Source organism: Hypomesus transpacificus, chromosome 19 (assembly GCF_021917145.1).
Source record: "Hypomesus transpacificus isolate Combined female chromosome 19, fHypTra1, whole genome shotgun sequence".
NCBI lineage: Eukaryota > Metazoa > Chordata > Actinopteri > Osmeriformes > Osmeridae > Hypomesus > Hypomesus transpacificus.
In genome coordinates, this window is record NC_061078.1 from 11155624 (window position 1) to 11182625 (window position 27002).

Below are 27002 nucleotides of genomic sequence, written 5' to 3' on the forward strand. Positions count from 1 at the left end.
GATGGTGACTTTCTCATGCATATTAATTTATGGGGTAGACGCTCTGACATGCCCAATTAGGCCTATGTTAATTATTCTAGCTAGCTGGTTCCAAATAGAAACAATGGAGATCGACAGTGAGTCTTTGTACTCTAATATGTCGTTTGCAACTGAAAAGTAATTCGATGTTGGCAATTTCTTTCAGCAACAAACATTTAGCAAATCCTATTACAACCTCTCTTGGGTTGCTAAAGCATTCCTGCAGGGAGTGTGACATGCACAGATACATGCCCTCCATTTTGGCAGCCAAATAGATTTTGATTTAATGTAACCATTGTTGAGTTGTTCTGTGGGAAACTATGGAGTCCGGAATTGCAGTTGCAGCACAGAACTGCATGTGCAATTAATAATTGTCAATACATGTAATTTAGTAATCTAAGATTCAAATGTATGTGAAAAGAAACATTTGACTCAGCAAACTAACTGACCCATACTGACTGCTACCCTAAAGTTCCCTCACTCTGCACATACTCCCACACATGTATAGGCCTGTATTGGATGTTACCAGCTACAAGCACATCTCAGGGGAGGATGAATCGGCCTACATCCGTCCTTGTGATACCCTACATCAGTATATATATATGTGTGTTCCCTCAAAAAGGCACTCAAATGTCACAAATGTCTGTGTGACCATAACAAAAAGAACATTTAGAAGCAAAAGAGTCAGTGTTGCAGTCAGAGCCAGTAAATAATAATACCACTCACTTTGGCAAAGATTCATTGGCATCATGACCTGCATTGATGCGTTAAGCCGTGCCTAAGTGTCAATCACAGGGGTTTAACTCAAAACAGAAGTTTTGAGTTTTAGTTACCCATGTCTATAGGTCAAATAGCTCAAGACCCCCCCAATGATGCACCTTTAGAACAATTAAATAAGGACAAATTGCAAATACATTAGTAAACATCATCCTCCCATTGGAATTTTTTTTAAGAAAACTAAACTCCTAAATCTCTTTTTGAGTTGTCCTCAAGCATGTCTATATAAAAAACTCGGATCTTGATTTGGACAAATCTTTGCAACAGGGATAGGCCTAAGCATGCACATAGTTTTGCTTGAGTCATAAACATATTTATATTATAGTATGGATCACTGACTGCAGTGTGTGTGTTTGTGTGTAGGTGGTTGTGTTGTTTGTGTGTGTGTATGTGAAGTGTTTGTGGATGTGTTGTCCTTCAAGTTTATACAACTATGCTTCATGAAGTATTTAACATACTCTCAGCTAATGGTTTAACACTAAAATTAATAATGGGATTTTGCCTTTTTAGGAAGCCACAAATTAATCAACAATTGTATAGGCTTTGGCCTGTCTCATTGTCACCAGAAATTGTCTGAAAACATCAGGCCATGATAAGTTGTCTTTAGCCTGGGCAATATAACATGTCTGTTAGTAACAACAAATATCTACTAATGTAAAGGTCTTGTGAATTTTGATTGAAAGACCAGTCTTCATCTCACCTCCAGTCCAGTAAGTCCTGTTCTTATTTTGCATTTATCACTTTACAGAAGAAACAACTTACTTATTTAGCCTATTTGAGATTATTTCCCTATTAAAACAATAAAACAAGATACAAAATATGGGGGGAATGTTTTGACAATTGCATTAAACATTGGCTGGGTATGTGAATTTAAGTATATTGTCTGCTTTGTGAAAAATTGTATTGATTGTATTTTGTCAGCTTAATTTGTCTGCTGAGCTACTATAATATAGTTTTTATTAATATCACCTGACCATGCGATCATAAGGTTAAAAGGGACATGTGCACAAAGGTAACCCAGGCAGATATAATAATATAATAAAGATGTTTAAAATGAAATGTTTTAGAAACTAAAATCAGTGCATGAGTTATTTATCCTTCATTTAATCATTCGGACATTGTGATATAACATGAATAGCAGTAGGCTACATACACTCAAAAGTGCGAAATGTATTGCACATGGGGTGAATGGGAGACAGCAGAAAATGCATGTTTGGTGTTGGGTAGGAACTACAGCTCATCAGTTTTATTTTTCTTATCAAAAGTATGTGTGTGTGTGCATGGGGAGGGATCAGGGTCACGAACTAGGGGGGACATATCCCCCCGCCTTCTGCGCCCCTGTGTAACTGGTAACTACACCACTGTGTATAAAATGCTGGCTACTAGGCCTACATGAATAAAAACTGAAAGAGCATTTAAAGAGCAATAAAGTAGGCCTAAATGTTTGCCCATTTCAAGTTTTTCTGAAGTTACAGTTGCTGCGCTTAGGGTAGGCTACTTGTAAAAGTGACGTTGTCAAGTTAATATGCATGGTTGTAGCAGGCCTACCCTATGAATCGCATCATAAGGCAGGTTGTCCGGTAGGGTGCTTACACAGCGAGCAAGTAAAGCGGGCTGGTGGTAGCGGGGGAGCAAAGGAAGGAAACGTGAGGAATGGCTGAAAGCTGACTGTGTTTTTCTACAGGAAACAAATCAGGAGAGGGAAAACAATATAAAAATGCGACATGTTATGTTTATTATTTCAAATTCAACAATCTATTGAGTGGTCATTCTAAAGGAAGCACGAAATAGCCTACGCCTGTTCTGTTTATTTAATGGGACAACGAAAACGGAAAAAGCGTAGGTGACGATTTCTCATATGGGGTGCGAGGGTAGCCGACTTTATTTTCATGGGACCAGCGATAGGGTAGTGATCGCGCCACACAAGTAGGAATATTAACCCGCAAAGGTAAACCGCTCAAATAATGTCCCACGTTTGACAAAGAGGTGAACGGAACGGACATTTTTAGGTGTGCCTGATCCAATGCATTAACACTTGTGTTCCTTGTGTTAGTAGGAGGCTATACGAAAAACAGACTGCTACACTGTGCCACATGAAAAGTCGACGAACAGGAATAGATTACCAGAAAGGCCTTTGTTGCCCAGTCTGAAGCGAACTTGAAAATGCGTCCTTTTGCCTTTTGGATATTCTTGTGGCTGTGTTTACAACATGATGGTGCCGCTGGTCAAGGGCAGTCTACTCCGGCAGTTTGTTCGCCCTCATGCAGCTGCGACGAGGACGGAGGTGCAGATTGCTCTGGGAAGGGTCTGACCACAGTCCCTGCTGGTCTCAGCGCCTTCACATACTACCTGTAAGTAAAATGTCACTAACATTCACACGGTCTTGGCGTTTAAAAATGTTGCCTCTTGGCCTTTCCGTTTAAAATAGTTAGGTCCATGAACAAACTCATATTCTTGTCAGATATACAGACAAGGTTGGCTACTCTTGTGTATTTTGCACGAATAGCCTACTAATGATGAATGGAAACGTTTTAGCCTAACAGTATCCATTGTGTTGAGTGTGACTTTTAAATAACTCTTAGTAGGCCAATACTTTATCTTGCCGATGCAGCTAAACAAACACAGAAACATGTAATCTTCTGTTGGTTGCCATGCTTGTTCTTCTAGTATCCCATTGTTGATAACTTATCATGATTCTAAAGGTCTGCCTGTATCTGATCATTGTGTCATTTGTTACTATCATTCACATGATGCATATGGTTTGATTTTGGACATCATCCCTCTCATTCTTGCATCATCCTTGTCTGGGAAGATGCCTGGTGAGACCACAAGCACCCTAACCCTTAACTTTCCCTGCATTTGAAAAGCAGGTCTGGGCTCAACCACAAACACAACCGCACGCGCTCCCACAGCATGCAGAGCTGTGCTCCAACATGTCCCCAAGGGAGGCCAAGGACCTGTCTTTATTAAATTCTTAGTTTATCTAACAGAGGTTGTTTGCAAAAATTATAGTGGGATGAGTAGCACTACACGCAACTTGGACAATATCAAATATCATCCCCATCCACCAAGATTGGTGGCTATTGTTTGGCTTTTCATGCAAATGTTGGTGGATTAAATCCACCATGTAGCTGTGAGCATCATTAGACAATGAAAGTGAATGTTATGAGCAAAACTTCCATCAGCACTCATGCATAAAGGATCAATCTCTATAGACGTCGCCGGTAGGACCCTACGGCTCTCCCAGGCAGCTGGTCTAAATAATAACTATGGGAAAATGCCCTAATCTTAAAGGATGTTTCCAATTTAACCCCACACGTGGAACTGAAGTAAGAAGTGTTTGTAAACACAAAAATAAACAAGTGCATACAGGGTTGAAAATCTCTTCAGGTCTTTGTAACATGGTATGTAAAGCCCGCCATGTTTGTGAGAGAGGAGGAGGGTGAGCACACTAGTTGATTATTACTCCATGGGCCTACAGTGAAGTGAAACTAATCCATCCCTCGTTATGTGGCCTTAACTGTTTCACAAAGTGCTAGTCAATCATCAGCTAGGTAGTCCCTCCTACTGTGTAAGAGGGCCTGTGTGTTGTGCAATGGTTTGACGGAGCCAATGTGCTGAACAGGAAGCAAACGTGACCTTGACAGGATCAATCTGACATCTACTTTGTATCTATATTTAAGAATGAATATTCACAAGTATTTTTCACACCCCTTTATTTGATTACATATACACCCTCAGAATGGCTGGGATTGGTTTTGTTTTGATCTGTCATTCTTTCAGTTCCAGAACATGGCAGTATTCTAGAATTTTCTTTGTAGTCTAGAATAGTCTGATAACCAGGAGTGGATAATACGATCATGATGGGACTGGGACTCTGGAGAAAACAGACAGAACTCCACAGTGTTGTTATGGATCTTTTTGTTAGAACAAAAAATAAAACACATGCTAAAACCTTCTGTTCTAGATCATTGGTTTGGTACTCAAAGGATGTTTTGTTTTATAAAATTTGAGAATTCACTAAATTATTTCCAATTCTTTCAAACATGTACAAGTAAAAACATGTCCTCAGTAATTCTCTGTCCTAACCAGTACCGATGCATCTGTCAGTTAATTAATAATATAGGTTATATTATTTAAATATTGTGTTTCAACCACACCATTGTCATTCAGATGTTCTAAATGCTGTTTTCTTATAGTTGGTAGTGTAGTGCACCAGGTATCAAGCAGTGCCTTGAGTCAACACATTGTGCCATGTTTTTACTATAGAATGTGTGAAGCCTTCTGTCTTTCTCTCTGTGCAAGGCCATCAATACTACTTAATTAATGCTTTTCAGCTCATAACTATGTGACAAATCCAGTTCACGCTCTTAGAGAGCCAGCCTTTCACTCTCTCTCTCTCTCTCTCTCTCTCTCTCTCTCTCTCTCTCTCTCTCTCTCTCTCTCTCTCTCTCTCTCTCTCTTTCCCTCACTTTCTCTTTCTCTCTCTTTCCCTCACTTTCTCTCTTTGTCTCTCTCTCATATTCTTTCTGTTACTGTGGAGGTTCTTTTCTTCCCTCTGTCTCCTGAACTCTTGCTGTCCCCCTCCTTTCCCCGGGTCCTTTGTATGGAGATCATCGGCCGGGTTAGGGATCACACTGGATTAACGAGACACACAGCAGCTGTGGAGCCTCTCTCCTGTCAGGCTGCTTCAGAAGGAGAGGGGAAATGGTATGGAGGGGGGGGTGCTGAGATTGAAGCTAATTGCAAAAACAAGGGAGACAAACAGGATAGATATTCACACACCAACCTCTATGGAATGTTTCTTGAAAGAGCGGTCTGACATACCTATGAGGTTAGTGTTAAGGACTGGACTGATGGAGAGGAACATGGAGATGGTCACACGCAGACACACGCTTGCGGATGATGCCAGAAGCAGCTCCGTTCCAGACAGCTGCCTTACAGGAACACTGCAGGCTCGTCTGTCTCCACAGGCCAGGAAATGATTCCCCAGAAGGTTGGCTTTGTTTGGGTACCTACTCCAACTACTCTCCTCTCCCTCCACCACTCGCTGCTTGCCATGACCGCAGCAACACAAGAACAGGGGTGGAGAGAGGGACGGAGGGGAATCTTGGATGGATGGAGAGCAATGAGAAGTAGGATTGTAGTTGATTGGTAGTTGTGGATTTTCTGAAGTAGCAGCCCAACGTCCAGCATGGGATTTTTTGTTGCTCAAGATATGCTGCTCTGCTGCACATAGGAAATGGAGAAGGCTTGTCTTCTTTGTTTTGACAGTGCCTGATGTGCTGTGTTAGCCCCATGCATTGGTCCTGGGGCAAAATGGGGGGGAGACTATTGTGGCAGTGGGGGGGGGACTGTGGAGGGATGTTGGGTTTGTGTGATTGCGGGGGCTGCCTGTTGGTGTGTGTCCATGAAGTCATTCCTGGCAGCTGAAATGGAAGCAGGCGTGCCTGAGGGAAACAGGTGAGGACAGAGAAGCTGGGGGCCTGGAAGAGGAAAAGGGGGCCCCTCGACCCAGCAGCACACTAGACCCCCACCGGCCCCCTCCAACCCCCACCCTGTCCTGCCCTGTCCCCCGCTCCAGTCCTTTAATGTAGCTAGGGCTCTGCCTGGTATCTGCACTCATGATATGATGAGTGACAAAAGACGAAGCCTCCCCAGGGCCGGGAGTGTGCACACTGGTGGCATGTGCACGCCCTCGCGTATGCGTGCACAGGAGGGGGTGTGAGAGTGTGGCCCACATCTCAATTGAAGTCCTTTCATAGCATGAACAAGCACAAGTTGGGACTTGGAAGGGTAGCCACAGGCGGAGGGGAGGGGGCACAGAAAAGGGAGGGGGGGGGGCTAATGGTCTTTCACTCCAGTGGTCTAGCTAGCATACTTACCATTGGTGCCCTCTATCCATCTTATGCTGAATGACACTTTTGTTTGTGGTCAGTAGAGGTGAAAGGAGCCAGTCAGTTCCCGCTCACAAACAGGATGACTGCTGGATGGGAGAATGTTTAGCCTACCTCTTTCCCTCTCTTTCTCTCTCACACACTGTTCTCTCTCTCTATCTATCCCTCTTTATTTCTCCCCCTCTTCTGTCTTTCTCCCTGTATTTGGCTTTCTATGTTATAAACACAGACAGGCTTTGCAACAAATGAAACTGACAGTAAACATAGGTACAAAGTCCTCACTGAACAACAACAGAGTTGTTCAATTTCACCCTAACTGTCATATTAGCGTCCTCTCACTCTTCTACTATTTTGATACAGACGTGCTAGCTGACCAGGACGGTTGTTTGCGTTCCAGCTATGTGGGTCAGATGGCCCTATTACCCAAGTGGTAAATACTTCACCCCCTGTGTACTCACAGAGCACCCACACACAACAACAACCCAGCCACCAGCCAGCACACACCCAGCCAGCCAGCCAGCCAGCACACACCCAGCCAGTCAGCCAGCACACACCCAGCCACCAGCCAGCACACACCCAGCCAGCCAGCCAGCCAGCACACACCCAGCCAGTCAGCCAGCACACACCCAGCCTCCAGCCAGCACACACCCAGCCAGCCAGCCAGCACACACCCAACCAGTCAGCCAGCACACACCCAGCCACCAGCCAGCACACACCCAGCCACCAGCCAGCACACACACACCCAGCCAGCCAGCACACACCCAGCCACCAGCCAGCACACACACACCCAGCCAGCCAGCACACACCCAGCCACCAGCCAGCACACACACACCCAGCCAGCCAGCCAGCACACACCCAGCCACCAGCCAGCACACACACACCCAGCCAGCCAGCCAGCACACACCCAGCCACCAGCCAGCACACACACACCCAGCCAGTCAGCCAGAACACACCCAGCTACCCAGCCAGCCAGCCAGCACTCATCCAGCTACCCAGCCAGCCAGCTGTCCGTGTGGCTGTTCCTTTCCAGAGGTCTCAGTCAGACCCACCTCTCTCCAGTCCTCACCTTTGTCACCTCACTAGTCAATGAGAAACAACAGTCCGTGGGGGGGGGGGGGGGGGTTAGGGCTTACTTTCTATAGGTGGTATACAGGACCAGAGACCACCTCCCAAACAGCAGTCCTGTTAGTCATACTCCTGGTGACTCATTAATGCATCACACCTAAACACAAATTACAGGATTCCTGTCGATTAGGAGTTTAACCAGAGGACTGGTCAAGAAAGGGAGACATTTTGGACTTTGTGTATACATATGAATAATAAAGTCCTTAAACATTTTGTTTTATCAGTCCCTGAGAGACAATGTGTCAGACTATACGAGCATGAGATCTGGCTGTTTTCACACTTGCCCTCAGATCTCCACAGAGAAGGGAGTCCCAGTAAGCGACACCTCTGGTTCTCTGCCTCCACCAGCCTTATCTGGCCCCGTCATCCTGTCAATCCTGGCTGTTCTTGCTGTTCCTGGCATGCTACTTTCCTCTCCTTCCTGACTGTGGTGCCAGTGTCCTACCCGCCCACACACATACCACACACACATACACGTTCCACACACTCTTCTCTAATGTATGCCCCTGTGGCTGTGCTGTGGCTTTGGTCAGGACCTCATCTGGTCTGTGGACTAACGGCAGCAGCTTGTATAATTGGGAGGGAACGTTAACCCTGGCTGAGATTCTAACCAGGTTCCTAACCCTAACCAACCAAGGCCCTCCAGAGAGCCACTTTACAGATAGCATGGCTCCCTGTCATACCACACACTTAGACTGGGTTGTCTTACTCTCCAAGTTTGTTGCCTGAGGAGAGGCATTTAATTACAATTGACACATAGTTGATCATGTTGCCGAGGACACACGGGTACTCATTGTTCTAAAATAAATGAACTGTGGTAAGTGTTTTGTGGTGGGGAACTGCTCATGTTTCATTTCAGTTGTGTTGGTGCCTTGCGGTTTCAGCCAGCCTGTCGTAGCAGAACAAGGATTGAAATCAGCTCAGGACTGGCAGACTTTACTCCAGAAGAGTCTGAAGAAGGGCTCTGTCGAGACTTGATGGAAGCCTCTTCCTGGCGCTTGTTTTCTCTCCCTCCAGTGAATAGTGTTTAGCAGTAAACTAATGCCATTTTGATACATTCTCCATACATAGTTGGGAAAGAGTTTCAGGAAAGGTTTCTTTTAGGGTCAGAGGAATCAATAGGGTTTTATTTGGTCAAATGAAGATGCAGAAAAGGGATTCTGCAGTAATATTTGAACATTTTACCATAGCTGCGTTTGAAAGGGTCCCTCAGAACAGTGGTTGACAGGCAGGAATGGTCCTGATGAGTTAAACTGCTGAACAGACACATCCTTTTCCCCCTGGTCTCCTTCTGGTGTCCAACGGGTCCTCCCTTGATCTTCCCCTCTCTGTCCACACAAGTCTCTCCTTGGTCTTTCTCCCTGGTCTCCTCTGTCTCTCCACATCATGTCTCCTGAGCGCCCCCAGCCATCCTCCAGTCCTTCCGCTAGCCCTTCCCCTAGCCCTTCCCCTAGCCCTTCTCATAGTCCTTCCGCTAGCCCTTCCCCTAGTCCTTCTGCTAGCCCTTCCCCTAGCCCTTCCCCTAGCCCTTCCCCTAGCCCTTCTGCTAGCCCTTCCCCTAGCCCTTCCCCTAGCCCTTCCCCTAGCCCTTCCGCTAGCCCTTCCCCTAGCCCTTCCGCTAGTCCTTCCCCTAGCCCTCGCTCTCAGCCTACAGCCGACAGCCTGTGAAAGATGCTCCATGGTGCGGGTGGACATGTGAGGGTACTGTCAACACGTCTCAATGTATCCATGGGACCACCAACGGTGACATCCCCACACCGGCAGTCTGCTAAGCCTCACCAGGGGAGCTGGCAGAGAGATAAAGAAAGAGGGGGGGGGGGGAGGCTGGATCAAGGAGTCCTGCTCCATTGTAAAGAGAGCTATAAGGTAATTGAATAAGCCAGATGGTAAAGGAAGATAGCAGAGGGCTTATATTGGGGACCTACCGTTGTGGATGGATGGATGTGTTCCCTGCGTGTATGATCCGTGTATGTTCCGTGTGCGTATGCGTGTGTGTGTGGGGGGTATAAGTGTGTGTGTGTCTGCTATGTGTAGTGACTAAGCAGGAGCAGAGCAAAATGATCCTCTGGGGGTCTTAAGAGCCACATGCGTGCACACACACATACACACACACACGCACACACTGCTCTGGAGACGTCTGGCAGTGAAATACAAGATGACTTCTCTGTTTAGGAGGGAGTTTTGCCTCATTAAGGGACCTAGGATGTTTTTTCAGCCCTGTTGTGCTCCATCTCCACATCTGGTGTCTACGGGCTCCACTTTGAAGCTTGTGAATGGATTCTTAATCAAGATGGCCGGCCAGAGTTAAAAGCTTGTCTCTGTTGAGTTGTAGCTCCTCTCTGAGGACCTGACAGTGGATGGATTTAACTGGTGTCAGAGCCTTTTTTGCTGATGTTGTTTTATCCCTGTCCTTTTTAATGAAGGCAAACCAGCTCAGTTATACAATAATATTATCTACAATATTCCTTTTATTGCTTCCATTGTATTCCAGTATTCCTTAATTGCAAAATTGTGTCTTAAAATGTGATACGTTGTTTTACTTCACTAAAAAGGGCATTTGGATGTAAAGTCATGTGATATTGTTGGTGCTGTTGTGCTGGAACATTCTTATTAGCACCTTGTTAATGTCTCTGTGTACTTCATATCTGGAGTCCCATATTATTACGCTGGTCTCCTATGTGTGCATACCTGTCCTGCTGCTACATGTCGGTGTTTCCTGGGGCTCAGAGAGAGCGAGTGCCAGAATCCCCTGGGCCTAGCTCCTACAAAGAAGAAGAAGAAGAAAAAAAAATACCCATAAAGAGGTCTTTGGTTGTCTCCATGGGAGAATCTGTCGAGAATCGTGCTGTTTCTGAAACCTTTCTTCAGACAAAGGTTTAGGTAGTACTGCTTCAGTCCTAATAAAGGGGTATTCTTCTTAATAATCACATTGTAGGATTGCTTTCCTAGGATGGTGTTCTTCTCTCACTATATGATAGTATGGACTAATGTCAGAAAGGCTAATCCAAAAAGGCTGACAGTGTCCCTAACAATATCTCCCTTCTGCCATAAATGATCCCTATGTTAAATGCCATAGTTGCTGCTAAAATACTTGTTGGTTTTATTTAATACTTCATCTTTAACCTATAGTCTCTCACCTGGAATTCAAAACAGTGTTGTATGTAATCAAATCCCCATGAATGAGTTTGTGCTTAATGCGGTTATGAGGTTACAGCACGCAAACAATATCAGCATTGTTAGACTCGATATTATTGAACCATCTCAAGTGTTTCCTAACGACTGAGGTCCAGAGTGTCATCCTTCATCTCATCCTGTGTTTCCTCTTCTGCAGAGACATCAGCATGAACAACATCACAGAGCTCCCAGCCTTTGTCTTCAAAAGCCTGCCCTACCTGGAGGAGCTGTGAGTACACCCATCTGTTTCCCCATGCCGTCATAAGAGAGCGCTTTACCGTGTTTGCCCTGCGCTACAGTAGGTCGACTGTATGCTGCTGCGTTTACCAGTCGACTGGCTTTCTCAGCTCCACTTGTCTCACAGCAGTGAGCTGTTGACAGCCGCATAAAGAACACTTATCAACGAAGCAGTCATGTTTGACACGCTGCGTGTTTTGCACGTGTTCGCGATACGTTCCCCGTTGGAAATGTTTTTTTAGGAATTAAGCCGGGTGGCAATATCACATCCCTGAAGGCTCCATTCAGCGTCCCTATCTAATCTGCCTGTGTGTTTGTCATTTCTTTACTCTTTAAATATCCCCTCTGTCTGGCTCAGCTGGTAGATAAGATCTGTCTAGCTGATATCAGGTAACATACCCTGAGAATTCAGAATGACCAGCAGTGAACATGTCGGGCTTCCAGGGTTGAAAGCTCTTTGTGGCGGTTTGTGTTTTTTCTTTTTTTTTTTGGAAACAGTGCATGCATCTTTCATCCAGACCAGTCTTAGCTTTCCTTAGTCCTTTACAAACACTACTCGGTCTGCTTTGTCGAAGGGCAATTTACTTTTCATCGCATTGTGCAGAGGAATGCACAAGGCAGGAAGGAAGGAGGCAAAACAATGGTTTCCATGACAACTGGGGCTAAAAAACGCAGTCTAGCTACACTCTTACTGCTCCTTGTTACCTTTCCCCTGACACAGGGGCCCTCCTAGACAGACCTGTCATGTGTAGTGTAGACTAGGAAGCACACCTGGAGCAAGAACAGGAAGGATGTGAGTGGTGTTAAATGTACCTCAGAGTTCCATTGTTTTTATTCCACTGTGTGAACGTTAAGTCATCAGGTATTTGATAGTATTTTCAATTTGTGTTTGCCCAGACCCTGCTGTGAAGCTGTTCTCTGAATGTTGTAGAACCAACAGAAATATTCAGGGACTGTTACGGCGTTCCGGAACACCTGTGATTGACAGGTGCCCTGGGTTCACTGATGTGTTGGTTTAACCTCTGAGTGGAACAGGGCCTCAGGTGGATCAGGCTGATGGATCTTCAGAAGGCTGCTCTGTGTGTGCAGGCCTGCTTAAGAGTCTCCCAGTGTCACTACACTGCTGCCCAGGGGGAGAGAGAGGGGGAGATTTGGAGAGGGAGGAAGAGAGTTTTGTCACGGAACTTCTCCAATGTTCTAACTAATTATGTTTTGGTGTTCAAGGTATCCCCATGCCTGTAGGTCTCTCTCTCCTGCTTCAATGACACCTGTGGAAACGTTGGTGCGCATGCCACAGCTGTCAGTGCAGGACAATGTTAGATCGAGGATCTGCCACTGCGGTTGTCAATCAATGGAATTGACACTCCTACATGTGGATCATTTCTCTCAACCTCCTTGTGTTTTATACACATCTGTAATTTGTATACACTATATATAGTTAATGTGTATGTATGTATATGTGTGTGTATGAATGTGTACCGGCAATAAACAAATAAACAGCCTCCTTCCTGTTCCCTGAAGGTGAGGGCCTCCGGTGACTCGGCCAGAGGGTGTAGTAGCATGTCTAAGGGCATGTTTGCAGAGAGGAGAAGGATTGAGTCTTTCCTCAACAAGGCTAAGCACATTCTTCCTCTCAGCATAGCCTTGGGGGGTAGGGGGGGGTTCTGCGCGTGTTGAGAGAAAGGTAGTGGGCGGACTGGGACTTAACCCACATGAAGGATGTCCTAGACAATTTGTTGCCGGGTTTGTGTGCGGTACGGTGAGGTCATAGACTGGGCCTTCTGCTTTGAGGTTCCAGGACTTTTAGCCAGTTTAAGTAAAAATACTGGCAATATTCAAAGCTAGTTTGTCGATTTGCATTAATTATATCATTATTCTATACAGACAAATTGTCAACTACAGCGTAACCAGAGGTGACTGAATGTGTGGTGGATTTGGAGGGTTGGCTGGAAAAACATACTGTCCTTGTTGGATGAAACTACTGCTGGGAGGCAATCACTGTTGGTTTGACTGGAGGCCAAGTCAAGCCAAGGGAGGGTGAGATAAGGAAAGAGTGCGAGTGTTTCTCTCCCTGACAGCCATATAGGGTTTCAAATCCTAATTTAACAATTATGGTTAACCACAACAGCTATGTGTCATGTAAACAGTGTGTGATCACAGTCGTCCATGGTTGGGCTTTAGCTTGCAGCATGTTGTAGGATGCTGTTTCTGCCCTTCAACACTTTTCTTCTGTAACACAAGTAACTTCTGGCTGTGTTTAATTGGGTACAGCCTTCTCCAGCACTGGAAACAGGATTATTTATACTTATTGGAAGAGTTTAAGCTGACCTCACCCCCCACATCCATACTTTGCATGGTCTTAACAGTGCCTGTATTTAGGTTAGAATGTTCCGGAAGGACTAAACCAGGTCAGGGGTTATGGTCAGGTGTGAAGCAGAGGGTCTGTGCATGAGCTTGGTTGTAGACGTTGGGTGCTCTTGTATGAGATGGTGGGGGGGGGGGGGGGGTTGGTTGTACCAGTCTGAGGTAGCATGGATCGTTCCTCAAACACCTCCTGGCTTTCAGGCTGACACCCTGCAGCTCTGGGTTCTGAGGTGGGGTGGGGGGGGTGGTTGGGCCTGGGCTGACTGTGACCAGCTTGGCTTCTGGACTCCAGTTACATGGTGATAAATCACCTGCTAATCTCTCTAGACCTGATATGGAGTCCAGCTATGTCTCCAGCCCAGCCACCACCCACCACCACCTCCTCTCTCTCTCTCTCTCTCTCTCTCTCTCTCCTCTCTCTCTCTCTCTCTCTCTCTCTCTCTCTCTCTCTCTCTCTCTCTCTCTCTCCTCTCTCTCTCTCTCTCTCTCTCTCTCTCCTCTCTCTCTCTCTCTCTCACGTTGTCCTCATTCACACCAGTTATTTTAAATTTACATACAGGTCGAGCTTGCAGTTAGGCTGACTTGTGCATTCAAACTAAGTAGATGCTACAACTTCCTATTGCAGTCACCTCATACTGCCGAACTCTCTTCCAAAAATAGCGCTGGGATGGAAGTAGCCCCTCACACTGCTTGTGCCAGCAGCTTTCCTGGGAGGGAGGTGGAGAGGATGGGCCCCAGGGGGGGGGGGGGGGGGGGGGGGAGGGGAGTATGGGTTGTTTGAGGAAGGGGGGGGGGGGGGGGTGGAGCCAGTCGTAACATGTCCGGGGTGTCATATGAAGTGACAACAAGCCATCTCACTTACACGTCCCTGGGTGTCACACTGGGCCTGATACCACTGGACTCCTCCAGTTAAGGGTTACTCTTCTAATTCTCACTGATATTTAGACTATTTGACCCAATGATGACCCACACTCAACATCTATCAGCCAATCATGATTGACCATTTTTTGTGATCATAATCTCTCCCTTGCGTTATCTCTTTTTTTTCTCTTTTATCTCAGACGGCTGGCAGGAAATGATCTCTCCTTCATCCACCCTGAAGCTCTGTCTGGACTCCACCAGCTTAAAGTCCTGTAAGTTAAGTTTTCATTGCATGACACACACACGTACACACACACACAGACACATGCATATAAGGCCATGCCCTTTCTACCTTTGCATTGAGCCAAGAGTCCAAAGTCCTGTTGGCCTACCTAGGCCACAACCCACTCTAACACACACACACAAACACCCATTCATGAACACAAACACACACACACTTCCTACTGTACACTTCATACACACGGTTCTTCAACTGTCACTGTAAAAGCATAATTGTTTAACAGCTCAGATACAGTATTTTTTCACTGTCGTTAATCAGAGGGTAGTAAATCAGTGACTGAGACTCAGGAGAGCAGGTGAGACAGACCAGCTCTTTCCTGAGAGTGTGAGCGTTCATGTTGTGTGTTTGTGTGTGTGTAGTGCTTGTAGCACACAGGAAGTGGTTCTTGTAGCACACAGGAAGTGGTGGTGTAGCAAAACTATCAACTATCACCGCTATTTGCACTTCAGTGCAGACTGTAGGATTCACACATATGATATTGGACATTGTCACTGGGCATACACACACACACACACACTGCTCCTATTCCTATAGTTCCCCCAACATTGTTACCCAACAGTATTTGTTGCCAAGCTGCATTTTTCTAATACCTTGGATATTCAGAGGCTCATCTCCACCTCATACTGCAGTTTGTAGATCACTGTTGTACTACTGTACACACTTGGAAGTACACCATGGACACCAGTAACACCATGGAGACCAGTAACACCATGGAGACCAGAAAAATTGTACCAGTGGATGAGAATGTACTATGATCAGGTTCCTCATGTGTTTTCCATTTCTCAGCATGTTACAGAACAACCAGCTGAGGACCGTTCCCAGTGCAGCTCTGAAGAACCTCCAGGCCCTCCAGTCTCTGTGAGGATCAACCTCCATGTCTCATTTTCTGTCTCTTTGAGTGTCTTTCTCTGACTGCCTGGGTCTACAGTAGGACATGGCCCCCCTCTCTTTCTCTCCCTCTCTTTCTTTCTCTGCCTTCACCTCTCTCTCTCTCCTCTCTCTCTCATTCCCTCTCTTTTTCTACAGATGTCTTTTTTTCCCTCCCAGGGGGTTAAGGTCTGAAGCTGAAGTAATGCTTTTTGGCAGGGCAGGGTTTGTCTGAAACCTCTGAGAACAAGATGTCAATCAACAGTCCTTGCTGCTTCCAACACAGACTCCTAGGGAATGTCGAGGGAGAGAGAGAAATAGAGATAGAGGTGGAGTGAGAGCACAACAAGGGGAAACTTGGTTCGAGTTTGTGGAATGAAGAGGAGGATCAGAAAACACAGTAGACTAGCAGTCAGGATTGAGTTGGATCGTGGTGGTTTATGCTTTAAGACACAGGTGCAGTGTTAGAGGTGCTCCAGCAACAGGAGCAGTATGCTTTTCTGCCACGACTCAGGAAACATATCGATCTATGATTGCATCACCGTCAACACATTGTGGAATTGAACTGTTGCGTGTCATAAATTGCTGATGCGGTATTGATCATGGAAAAGTCCCTTATCTCATTCCTCAACCTCATCTTTCACTCTTCCCTCCCTCCCTCCGTCCGCAGACGTCTGGACGCCAACCACATCACAGTGGTTCCCGAGGACAGCTTTGAGGGCCTGCAGCAGCTGCGCCACCTCTGGTTGGACGACAACAACCTCACGGAGGTCCCCGTCCACTCTCTGAGGCACCAGGCCAATCTCCAGGCTCTGACCCTGGCCCTCAACCGCATCCCTGTCATCCCCGACCACGCCTTCGCCAACCTCAGTAGCCTGGTGGTGCTGTGAGTACAGGCTCCCCTCCCACTGTCTCCTTTCAGTGGCTCTGAATCACTTGTTCAAATAAACAACCCAGGAGCTGCACCATCGGGGTTCTTGGTCGACTGTGGGGCTGACCGCAGCTATGCTAGTATCTGACCCAGACAACCCATCCTGCTCCTCTCTGTCTCTAACCAGATGAGTTATCAACTAAATAGATCAACATACGTTACGTCACTTACTCTGGGACACACACACACGCACGCGTGCACACGCACACGCACGGACGAATGGCAGTGCCCGCGGGCCTCATTTGCAGGAAGATCGGACAAACCTGTGTCCCCGGGGAGCAGTGAGAATAAACAGGAAGAAGAGACTGTGAATCCATCAGGCGTAGACAGACCTGAGTAGACGAGAGCTGAGCTCACGCTGACAGCTGATTTAGTGATCACAGCTCTGTGCTCTCCCTGATGGCTCCACAGGACCCTGGCCTTACCTTGGGAAGAGATTGAAGGAGTTTTACTGTCAGACAGGGAGCCTGGGGGATATGGAAGTGCTGTGTTGTTCATCCACAGTGTATCGGACGCCATGCGGTGTATGGAAAAGTTTGGTTTTATAGTGTGTGTGTGAGTGTGCGCGCGTGTGTGTGTGTGCACTTGTATTCTTCTGCTCGGAAACATCTCAAGCCTAAGATGTCTCGTCTCCTAAGTAACAGCTTTGTGAAGGTAGAGAGGATGAAGGATGCCTTTTTGTTGTTTTTCAGGCATCTTCACAACAACAGGATTGTTGAGATTGGAGAGAACTGCTTCACTGGGCTGGAGAACCTGGAGACCCTGTGAGTTCACAGTGTAGCATGCACTCTGTACTGCTCCCCCTATCCCCACTCTCACACTCCCTCTCTCTCATACTCACTCTCTCTCACACTCTTTCCCTCTCTCTCTCACTAGCTTTTTCTCTCCCGTTGCATGTGAGAGTGGATGCGTGCGTACATCTGTGAGCCCCCCCACCCCCCACCTCCCTCCCTGGACGTCAGTGTGTCCACTTCCTGTTGTAATTGCTCCAGGATAAATGGAGCGGAGTCCATGATGACTATCAGCTCTGCCCTCCCGGTGTTCACTTCCTGCTGGCCACCGTCTCCAGACAGCACTGTGACACACCAGGACTTAGAGGCAGCACTGTGACACACCAGGCATTAGAGGCAGCACTGTGACACACCAGGACTTAGAGGCAGGACTGTGACACACCAGGCATTAGAGGCAGCACTGTGACACACCAGGCATTAGAGGCAGCACTGTGACACACCAGGCATTTGAGGCAGCACTGTGACACACCAGGACTTAGAGGCAGGACTGTGACACACCAGGCATTAGAGGCAGCACTGTGACACACCAGGCATTAGAGGCAGCACTGTGACACACCAGGCATTAGAGGCAGCACTGTGACACACCAGGCATTAGAGGCAGCACCTTGACACACCAGGCATTAGAGGCAGCACTGTGACACACCAGGCATTAGAGGCAGGACTGTGACACACCAGGCATTAGAGGCAGGACTGTGACACACCAGGCATTAGAGGCAGCACTGTCACACACCAGGCATTAGAGGCAGCACTGTCACACACCAGGCATTAGAGGCAGCACTGTGACACACCAGGCATTAGAGGCAGCACTGTGACACACCAGGCATTAGTGGCAGCACTGTGACACTTCAGGCATTAGAGGCAGCACTGTGACACCAGACCTTAGAGCCAGCCTGGTCTTTCCTTAGCAGCTGCCCACTGGCCCAGGGGTAATAGCAGAATAAAAACAACTGTTAATATCAATGTTGTGAGCAATGTTATCTGTCTGTTATGACAATGATATATGTAGTGATGTACTCTGAGGGCTTCATAAGGTTTGAACAAACAGATAGTGATATTGGAATGTTGTGTGTTTGCATGGGTGTGGCGTGGTAGTGAGGTGTGTAATATACATCTACAGCCAAAGATCTCCTCTTTCCCTGTCATTCTCCAGGGATCTAAACTTCAACAACATCAAGCTATTCCCCAAAGCCATCCAGGCCCTGCCCAAGCTAAAAGAACTGTGAGTATGGTGGCCCTTCCCCCCAGTACACACACACACACACGCACACACATGCACACACACTAAGCAAATTAAAGAGAAGTACACTCCTTAATGACTGCTTTCATCATCATACTATTCCCTTCCATTTGTTACGCTTTCCTAATGCCACTTTAATTATAAGTTGTAGTGTGGTTGGAGCCCTGTATTAACAGCTGATTTTCTAATACAGTGAAGACAGAAGGGACTTTAGGTGCCCTCTGCAGTATGATAGTGTCAGGCTGTGTTTGGGGTAGAAAAGGGAGATCCTAACGCCTGTGTGTGTGTGTGTGAGGTAGCTGAGGGATTGATGAGGGCGTCTAGATAGATGGAGCATCAGAGAACACAGACCACTCTATCTGTTTTCCTTTCTAGTCCCCTTTTGTTCCCCTCCCCTCTCGTCTGTCAGCGACGAGGCGAGGAGACGCTCAGGGTTCACTCAGGAGGACACCCTGACAGCTCCAAACCCTTTGTTAGATGAAAAACAAGTCTGGTTTCTCATCTGTCTGTCTCTACTTAGTCAAAGTGCTGACTGGGAGTGCTAGAGCCACTCACCATACACTCTTCACACGGCCTTTGAACTGAGGTCACATCGATGTAGTAGTCATGTAACAATCAAATTCAAAAAAATCTTCAGAGAACATCAGGATTTGTTTACTAGAATGGCAGTTATGCAGCTGTGAGATGTGGCTTGATGTGTACCATGTATGTGACCTTTCTGATGATCCTGTCGACTCTTGATAGCCTGTTTCTTTCTTTGGTGAATACCGCTGTGGCATAGGCACAGAACGTCAAACATTATAGTCTGAAAATCGACCGTCAACAAGCTCTCTTTGCAAATAAACAGATGCCATCTACAGGAGGGCTGTGGCATTAGCCGAGTCATTCTCACCCACACTAGAGACCACAAGCACAGTACTGGGACCAGCCTGTCATCTTTTCAAATGGCAAGCCTGATACTAAACCACCTACCCTCACTCTGAGGCCTGTTGCAGAGGGGTGAGGAGTACTAACCATGTCCTGGGTCTGTTCCCTCTCTCCAGCGGTTTCCACAGCAACAATATAGCCGCCATACCTGAAGGAGCCTTCCATAACAACCCTCTTCTCAGAACCATGTAAGGTCAAATGCCTGTACCGACACTATGACCCTTTATACCTCCAACCCACATTTAGAACAAAGTTGAACAGAAATGGACACACACTTTTGCTGCCTTTCTGTTTTTGTTTTCTCCCTATTTTACACTCTCGCACACGTAATGATGGCATTGCAAGTTGGAACTGTACTGTATATCAGTGTGCCTTTGGGTATACATGTCCAGAAGATGGTGCCATTCTTGCATAGTGGATGAGTCCTGACACACTGCCCTCTCCTGTGCCCCTCCTCCTCTCTCTTCTCCCCTGTTCCCTACTCAAGCCACCTGTACGACAACCCTCTCTCCTCCGTGGGGGCCTCGGCCTTCCAGAACCTCTCAGACCTGCACTCCCTGTAAGTTCCTCCCCCCCCAGCCCTGACCTGGTCAGCTTCTAGGTCATGAACAAATTTTAAGAAGATGTAGATCTCTTAAAGCTACTGACCTACTGGCTTAGCTCCGATGTAGCTGATAGGCATGTGTTGTTGGACCTGCTGTGTTGCAGGATGCTCAGAGGAGCCAGTCAGGTGCAGGAGTTCCCAGTCCTCACTGGAACCAACAACCTGGAGAGCCTGTGAGTAAAAACACCCCCCAGAGGACAGGAAACACCCATCTGTGGTAGTGTTCTGTGTGTGTGACACGCTGAGAGAGGATGTCGTAACCCTGGTAATAGTCTTTATATCTGCATGTCGTTTCCAGCACCCTGACTGGTACGAACATCGCTGCGGTTCCTGCTGACCTGTGCGACGACCTGAAGCTCCTCAGAACTCTGTGAGTGGCCATGAGACACCTCTGTCCATTATGCTCCACTCCTGGCACTGTGAGACTTAACTGACTCCACCCCCTCTGCCTCCTCCCTCTGCCTCCTCCTCTGCTCCTGCAGAGACCTGTCCTACAACCAGATCGAGGAGCTTCCATCCCTTCAGGGCTGCGTCCAGCTGCAGGAGATGTGAGTCAACACACACACACACACAATCACGCACTGCATGTCCACATTTAATGCTCAAAAGGAATCCGAGCCGTTCACTCATTCGCCTGATCTCTAATGTGTGTATGCTCCCTCATCACCCACATGGTCTGTTCTCTCCTTCTGTGTGTGTTTGCTGTCTCCAGAAGCCTGCAGCACAACCATATCCTGCAGATAGACAGACACACATTCCAGGGTCTCTCTGCCCTGCGCTTGTTGTGAGTTAACCTCCCTTTAACCGCCACACAGGAAAAAAAAACTATACATACTCTACCTGCATACATATGCACACATACATACACACACACGGCACATGCACATTCTAACCTTGCGGCTCGATCTTGTCCCCGATAGAGACCTGAGTAGGAATGAGATTCGAAGCATCCACAGGCATGCCTTCCTCTCCCTCGCCTCTCTGACCAACCTGTGAGTAGAGACTCTTACCTTCACCTCACGCCAGGTCCCTCACATCGCCACATGGTGGTGTACATGCGTGTGAGACGCTTGGGCTAGTATGCAGACGGGTGATGGGAGCCTGTGGTGTGTGTGTGCTGTGTTGCAGGGACTTGAGTTTGAACTCTCTGACCAGCCTGCCCACCGCTGGCCTGACTGGCGTGAACCAGCTCAAACTGACAGGGAACCTGGAGATGAAGAGCATTCTGACGGCAAAAAGCCTGCCCAGACTCAGGTCAGTATCCCAGGAGGACACACCCTGATGCTCACACACACACACACACACACCTCGGAATTCATCCAGAAACAACACACACACACCACCTTCCTACCACCCTTTCTCTTGCCCGTCTGCCAGTGGCTAAGACCTAAGGCCTAGACACATAATTTGGAATGGAATAAAGAGATGTCTTGGTTAACAAGTTGTAACCTTGCTGCAGGATCTCATTCACACTGCTGGTCTGTCATTCACATTGGGGCACAGCTCCAGTACTGTCTGATACAGTAAAGTCTGAGGTCTGGTAAAGGTGAAGCTGTTGGAGATGTGGGTCAGACTGATCTCCAGCCAGACTTGTTCATCAGTGTTTGCTCTGTGACCCCCAGGTCCATCTCTGTGCCCTACGCCTACCAGTGCTGCGCCTTTGTGGGCTGTGACTCCATCGTGAGTCCTTCTCCGGAGGCGGCTGCAGGTGAGGAGACTCGCAACCTCACCATCACTGCCCATAAAAGAAGAAATATTATATATAATATACATTATTGTTTTTTTCATTGACGGGGTGATTTGGAGGGTAAACAGGAAGTGGGCATTGTTTCCTTGTGTGTTGCAGGTGGAGAAGTTGTGGAGAGAATCAGCATGGTTATGCACTGCTCTCCCTCACCAGGTAGCTCTGTCACCATGTTGTTTTTCGGTCTGCATCCGTTACACAGCTAATATTAGTGTTACTATTGTTATTATTAGTAGATATTTGTTTGTAAAACAAATTCTCCCCCATTCTATTGACTTCCCTCCATCTATCTTCTCATTTTTCCCTCCCTCCCTCCCTCCCTCCCTCCCTCCCTCCCTCCCTCCCTCCCTCCCTCCCTCCCTCCCTCCCTCCCTCCCTCCCTCCCTCCCTCCCTCCCTCCAGGAGCCTTCAAGCCGTGTGAACACCTCCTGGGTAGCTGGATGATCCGCCTGACAGTCTGGTTCATCTGCCTGGTTTCCCTGGTTTGCAACAGCCTGGTTCTGGCTGCTACCTTCTCCAGCCAGCGGACCCTGCCTTCGGGCTCCTCGTCCCCAGCCTCCCTGCCCCCAGCCAGGCTGCTGATGGGCCTGCTGGCCCTGGCCAACCTGCTGACCGGCATCTACGTGGGGGTGCTGAGCGTGCTGGACGTAGCCACCTGGGGCTCCTTCTCCCAGTTTGGAGTGTGGTGGGAGACGGGCGTGGGCTGTCGGGTCACGGGAGTCCTGGCGGTCTTTTCCTCCGAGTGGGCCGTCCTGCTGCTGCCTCTGGCTGCGGTGGAGCGTAGCGTGGCAGTCTGGCCACTGCTGGGGAAGACGGCGGCGGTGTCACCGCGCAGGAGCAGGGGGGCAGAGAGGCGCATCAGCCTCTCCGCGGGCCTACTGGGGGTCCTGGCTGCAGCTGCGGCTTGCCTGCCTCTGATCAGCTCCAGCCAGCCCTCGGCCTCCCCACTCTGCCTGCCCTTCTCCGGGGGCGAGGGCCCGGCTCTGGGGGTCACGGTGGCCCTGGTGCTGCTCAACGCGCTGGCCTACCTGTTGACAGCGGGCGTGTACACGCGGCTGTACTGCCGCCTGGGGCGCACGGAGCTGGCCGACCCCGAGCAGAGCGGGGCACTGCGCCACGTCGCCTGGCTCATCTTCACCAACTGCATCTTCTTCTGTCCTGTCGCCGCCTTCTCCTTCGCCCCCCTGCTGGCTGCCTCCGGTGCCGCAGGAGGTCCTGAGATAGCTAAGTCTGTCACGCTGATTTTCTTCCCCCTGCCCGCCTGCCTGAACCCGGTCTTGTACGTGTTCTTTAGCCCCGCCTTCAGGGAGGACTGGCAGAGGCTGCGGGGCCGGGTGGTAGTGGCCAGGGGTGTGAAGGCGGGGCCAGGGCAGGGTGGTGGGTGTGGTCAGGGCGTGGGGGGCGGGGACTCTGCTGGCTATGACTGTGGGGCGTACTCCCAGCTGTGCGGGGAGGCGAGGGTGTGTGAGCAGTGCGAGGCTGCGGCGCTCCACGCCCGGGCCTCTTCCTCATCCTCCTCTTCCTCAGTCTGCAGACACTTGGTGAAGTCCCACAGCTGCCCCGCCCTTCCGGCCGGGGCGGGGGCGTGCCAGCGGGCGGAGGGCTACTGGGCGGACAGCGGCACGCCCTCGGCCCAGTCCGAGTACGCAGATGAGGGGGACTCGTTTGTGTCGGACAGCTCGGACCAGGTGCAGGCCTGTGGACGAGCCTGCTTCTGTCAGAGCAGAGGCCTGCCCCTCGTCCACTACTCATACAACATACCTCGCGTGAAAGACTGATGGCGGAAGAGTGTGCGGAATGTGTGAGTGTAAAAGTGTGCGTGTGTACCTGTGCATGCGTTTCTACCAATCTCATGATTTTCTTCGACGCCTTAGCGAGTAGAAACACTTTGACACAGTAAAACATTGCATACGCACTGCCCTGCACTCGGATCATTCAGGAAGCACTTGTTTGACATCGCTGTGTGTGCAGAGACTCAACCAATCACATTGGTGTGTTAACAGAGACTCAACCAATCACAAAAAGGGAACGTTACCATGACTCAGAGTGCATGGAGACGGAAGACGTTGGGCCAGGATCTAGTCTGCCCTAAAGGAGCATAAACCAGTTCCTGTGAACCGTGTGTGTGTGTGTGTGTGTGAGTGCGTGTTTCTTACAAAAGACAGACAGACAGTCACCCTATTATCTAAAGAGGAACTCATGCCATCAGTGCCTATTCCTGGGTCAGATATAAAAGTCACCCGAGGTCAAAAGTATCTGGCTGGGCGCTTCCTGTCTCTCCCTGTAGCTTCTACAAGGATGCAATAGATCGATATATAAAGATAAGCTTTTTTTATTTTATTTTTTTCATGATCAGTCGATTTTTAAAGCCTAGCCATAATCTCTGTTAATATAGTTTTGTATGTACATGTAGCAAATGTAATCGTCCTCATTCTAGTGTTGTTGATTGTTTTCAGTGTGAATGTACCACATACTTCACGGGAATACTGCATGGAATAGAATGTCTTCATTTCAACCTGCCCCGTTGACCTTGAATGTGACCCTGATTAAATCTACACTCTTAAACTACACACATACTACGCATGCATTTTCCTTATGGTTGCCAGATACTGACATAAATGCAAAATAGGAGAATCTGAAATGTTTCCTTGCTGAAAGTGATCAGACTTGGAAGCCATATGGGAAGAGCAGATAAAGAGTTATTGCTGCAGTAGTTTATCTAGCTGCCATTGATATAGTTTATTGTTGTTTGTTGAGACAAATGATAAATGTGGGTAATGGTGATTTAATGCCGGAAAGTTGGCCCTGAAAGTAGAAAGCAATGATTATCCCAGGCACCCACAGACTGTAGCGCCCCTAGTGGTGAATGTTAAATCCTACACACAGGAGAGTCGTTAGACAGATTGTATTGTAGTAATGGTAGGTAAAATAAAAAGGGTTTCATTTTTTATGGTAGACATGAACCATGTGGGTGCTTCTCTGAAAGCAAAACTATTTTGCCAAAGTGAATCTACATTATACTAATGTGTGTTCTCATGACCATGAATACGGTTTTAAAGATCATCTTTATTCACCTATTCAGTGGTCAGGAGTGTAAGGAGGATGTGGTACAGCAGAGGGGTTGCTGAGGGAGGTGTGGGTGCTGAGAGGGTGCTGAGAGGGCCTGTATTCACAAGTGTACATCATGTTCATGCTCACTCAGGAATGTAGGGAAACCTTGACTCCCCGTCAACTATTTGCTCACATGTCCTTATAATACATCAAATTGACTTGTGAAATGATCCAGTAGATTCATGCCTGTGAGTTTCATGCATGAAATGATATGGAGTTGTGACCGGTATGACTGGGTGTCTAGTTATAACACCAACCAAATGTAATTTTTATTTCTCGTTTTGTCTGTTTTTTGTTTGTGAAAATTCCAAATCTCTGTGTTTTGTGTTTGAGTTTGTAAATTATTTTTTGATGCTGTAGAAAACCAATAATCACAAATGGGATGCGTTGTGTAATCACGAAAGCTACCTCCTCCTCTGTAATGGCTACAGGCAGTGCTTTAGACCGTCTGTCCTAGTCCTGTTTGAGAGGTAGGCTTTAAATACTTCTGGTTGTACATTGTCACTGAATTTGTCACGCTTTTAGTTCAATGCAAATTGTGGGAGGAATGTATGTACTGTATACTGTGATTTGTTTTCTAAACCAAAATATATAAACTAAAAAGTTGCTTTCAAATCAGTTCTGTTCATGACACTTTTATTTTAATTGGAATTACACCTCCACACACACACGTTCCCCGTGCAGAGAACCGACAGACAGCAGAGAATCAAGAGAAACACCTTTTGCCCTGATAGAGGCCTTGTCTGGACTGTTGGTGTGTGTGGGTGTGTGTGTGTGGTATAATGTTCTGTCTCAAGGATCACCTTCTGCTCCTTCGTCCTCTTGAATACCCTCAGGTCTATAAATGACCCCCAGCCCAGGGTCCAGCTTGCCATGCTTGCTGACTCCCCAGGCTGAGGTGAGGAGAGCTCTGACTGGGCCCCAGGTGGAAAATAGCCCCCTGACTGGAGGTACGGACAGTTGGGACATCTGAGGTTCTTCACTGTGTAGATAGGTGCTGGTTTCAGTTTCAAAAACAGGCAGCACATTATATTTGAGAAATGGCACGCAATGGCGCAGATGGGCACATTCATGCTTATATTTATTGTATTAAGAATACATGCTGGCCTGACACCCTCAGTGTGGCAGTACATGCCACTGAGTATGCAAGGTTAGCAGATGATGGCCAGTTGCTGGCTTGCCATCCTTAGGGACAGGCAATAAGTCACCCAGGAACCCTCTCTTACACAGATCAATTCCCCTCCCAGACGCACATTGTGGCTAATGGGACATTCAGGCTTTTCCAAGCATGACCACCCCTCTCTCTGCTCTGCGCACGTTAAACACATACCTGCATCCTTCCTGGCCTTAGCTGGGCTTTGTTACATTAATACCAGCCTGCTGACAGCCTCTCTGCTATTCCCCCTAGCATTGGAGCACCACAGGCATGCTGGGCTCTTTGTTGGCATGGTGTGTGTGGCTTTGTTGGCGTGCTGGGTGCGTTTGTTGGCATGCTGTGCGTTGTTGACCTCGGAGCGATCATGTGGGCAGAGAGGGAAGTGCTGCTTCACCTGTGAATTCATCTCACCCAGTTCACATTCAGTCCGTGGCACATGTACCCAAACGGAAAAAATATGATACTTAAAGTATACTTACAAAGTTTACGGACATATATGCTTATATTAAAGTTGTCAGTAAGTATGTGAATATAAAACTATCTATATTTATGTACACTTCCAATTGTGTAGAAAAAGATAAATATTCATGTATTAACCTGGAAGCATTTTCTAATCTTCAATTGGAAAATGAAAGGATTACAATTCATATGTTGACAATTAAGATATTTATTCATTTCATAAATAAGACACAAAAACTCCACATTGTCTAGACGGAGAGCTTAGTCAGACATGGACATTGGGATCTCCTCCACCTCTCCTCAGGAGTCTGTCAAGTCTGAGAGTGAAACCCTGCTTCACGTTCCTCCAGAAGGGGCTCATGTAATAAATATAGATGACTGATGGAGCTAGGGTGACTGATGGCGCTAGGGTGACTGATGG

General features: G+C 47.7%; 1 protein-coding gene across 3 annotated transcripts; it reads left to right on the forward strand.

Moving 5' to 3' along the window:
- Positions 1–2376: 2376 nt before the first annotated feature.
- Positions 2377–25584, forward strand: lgr4 (leucine-rich repeat containing G protein-coupled receptor 4). Of its 3 annotated transcripts, none has more exons than XM_047042855.1 (19): positions 2377–2743; positions 2849–3146; positions 11149–11220; positions 14654–14725; positions 15541–15612; positions 16292–16507; positions 17245–17316; positions 18494–18562; positions 19624–19695; positions 19995–20066; positions 20216–20284; positions 20410–20481; positions 20594–20659; positions 20824–20895; positions 21032–21103; positions 21240–21365; positions 21734–21819; positions 21958–22011; positions 22258–25584. In XM_047042855.1, exons 2-19 carry the CDS (start codon positions 2959–2961, stop codon positions 23631–23633), a joined length of 2898 nt encoding a protein of 965 aa, XP_046898811.1. In that variant the 5' UTR covers positions 2377–2743; positions 2849–2958; the 3' UTR covers positions 23634–25584. The 3 variants fall into 3 exon arrangements, with proteins under 3 accessions (XP_046898811.1, XP_046898812.1, XP_046898810.1); XM_047042856.1 differs by having other exon boundaries at positions 2852–3146; XM_047042854.1 differs by having other exon boundaries at positions 2377–3146.
- The last annotated feature ends 1418 nt before the right edge of the window (positions 25585–27002 follow it).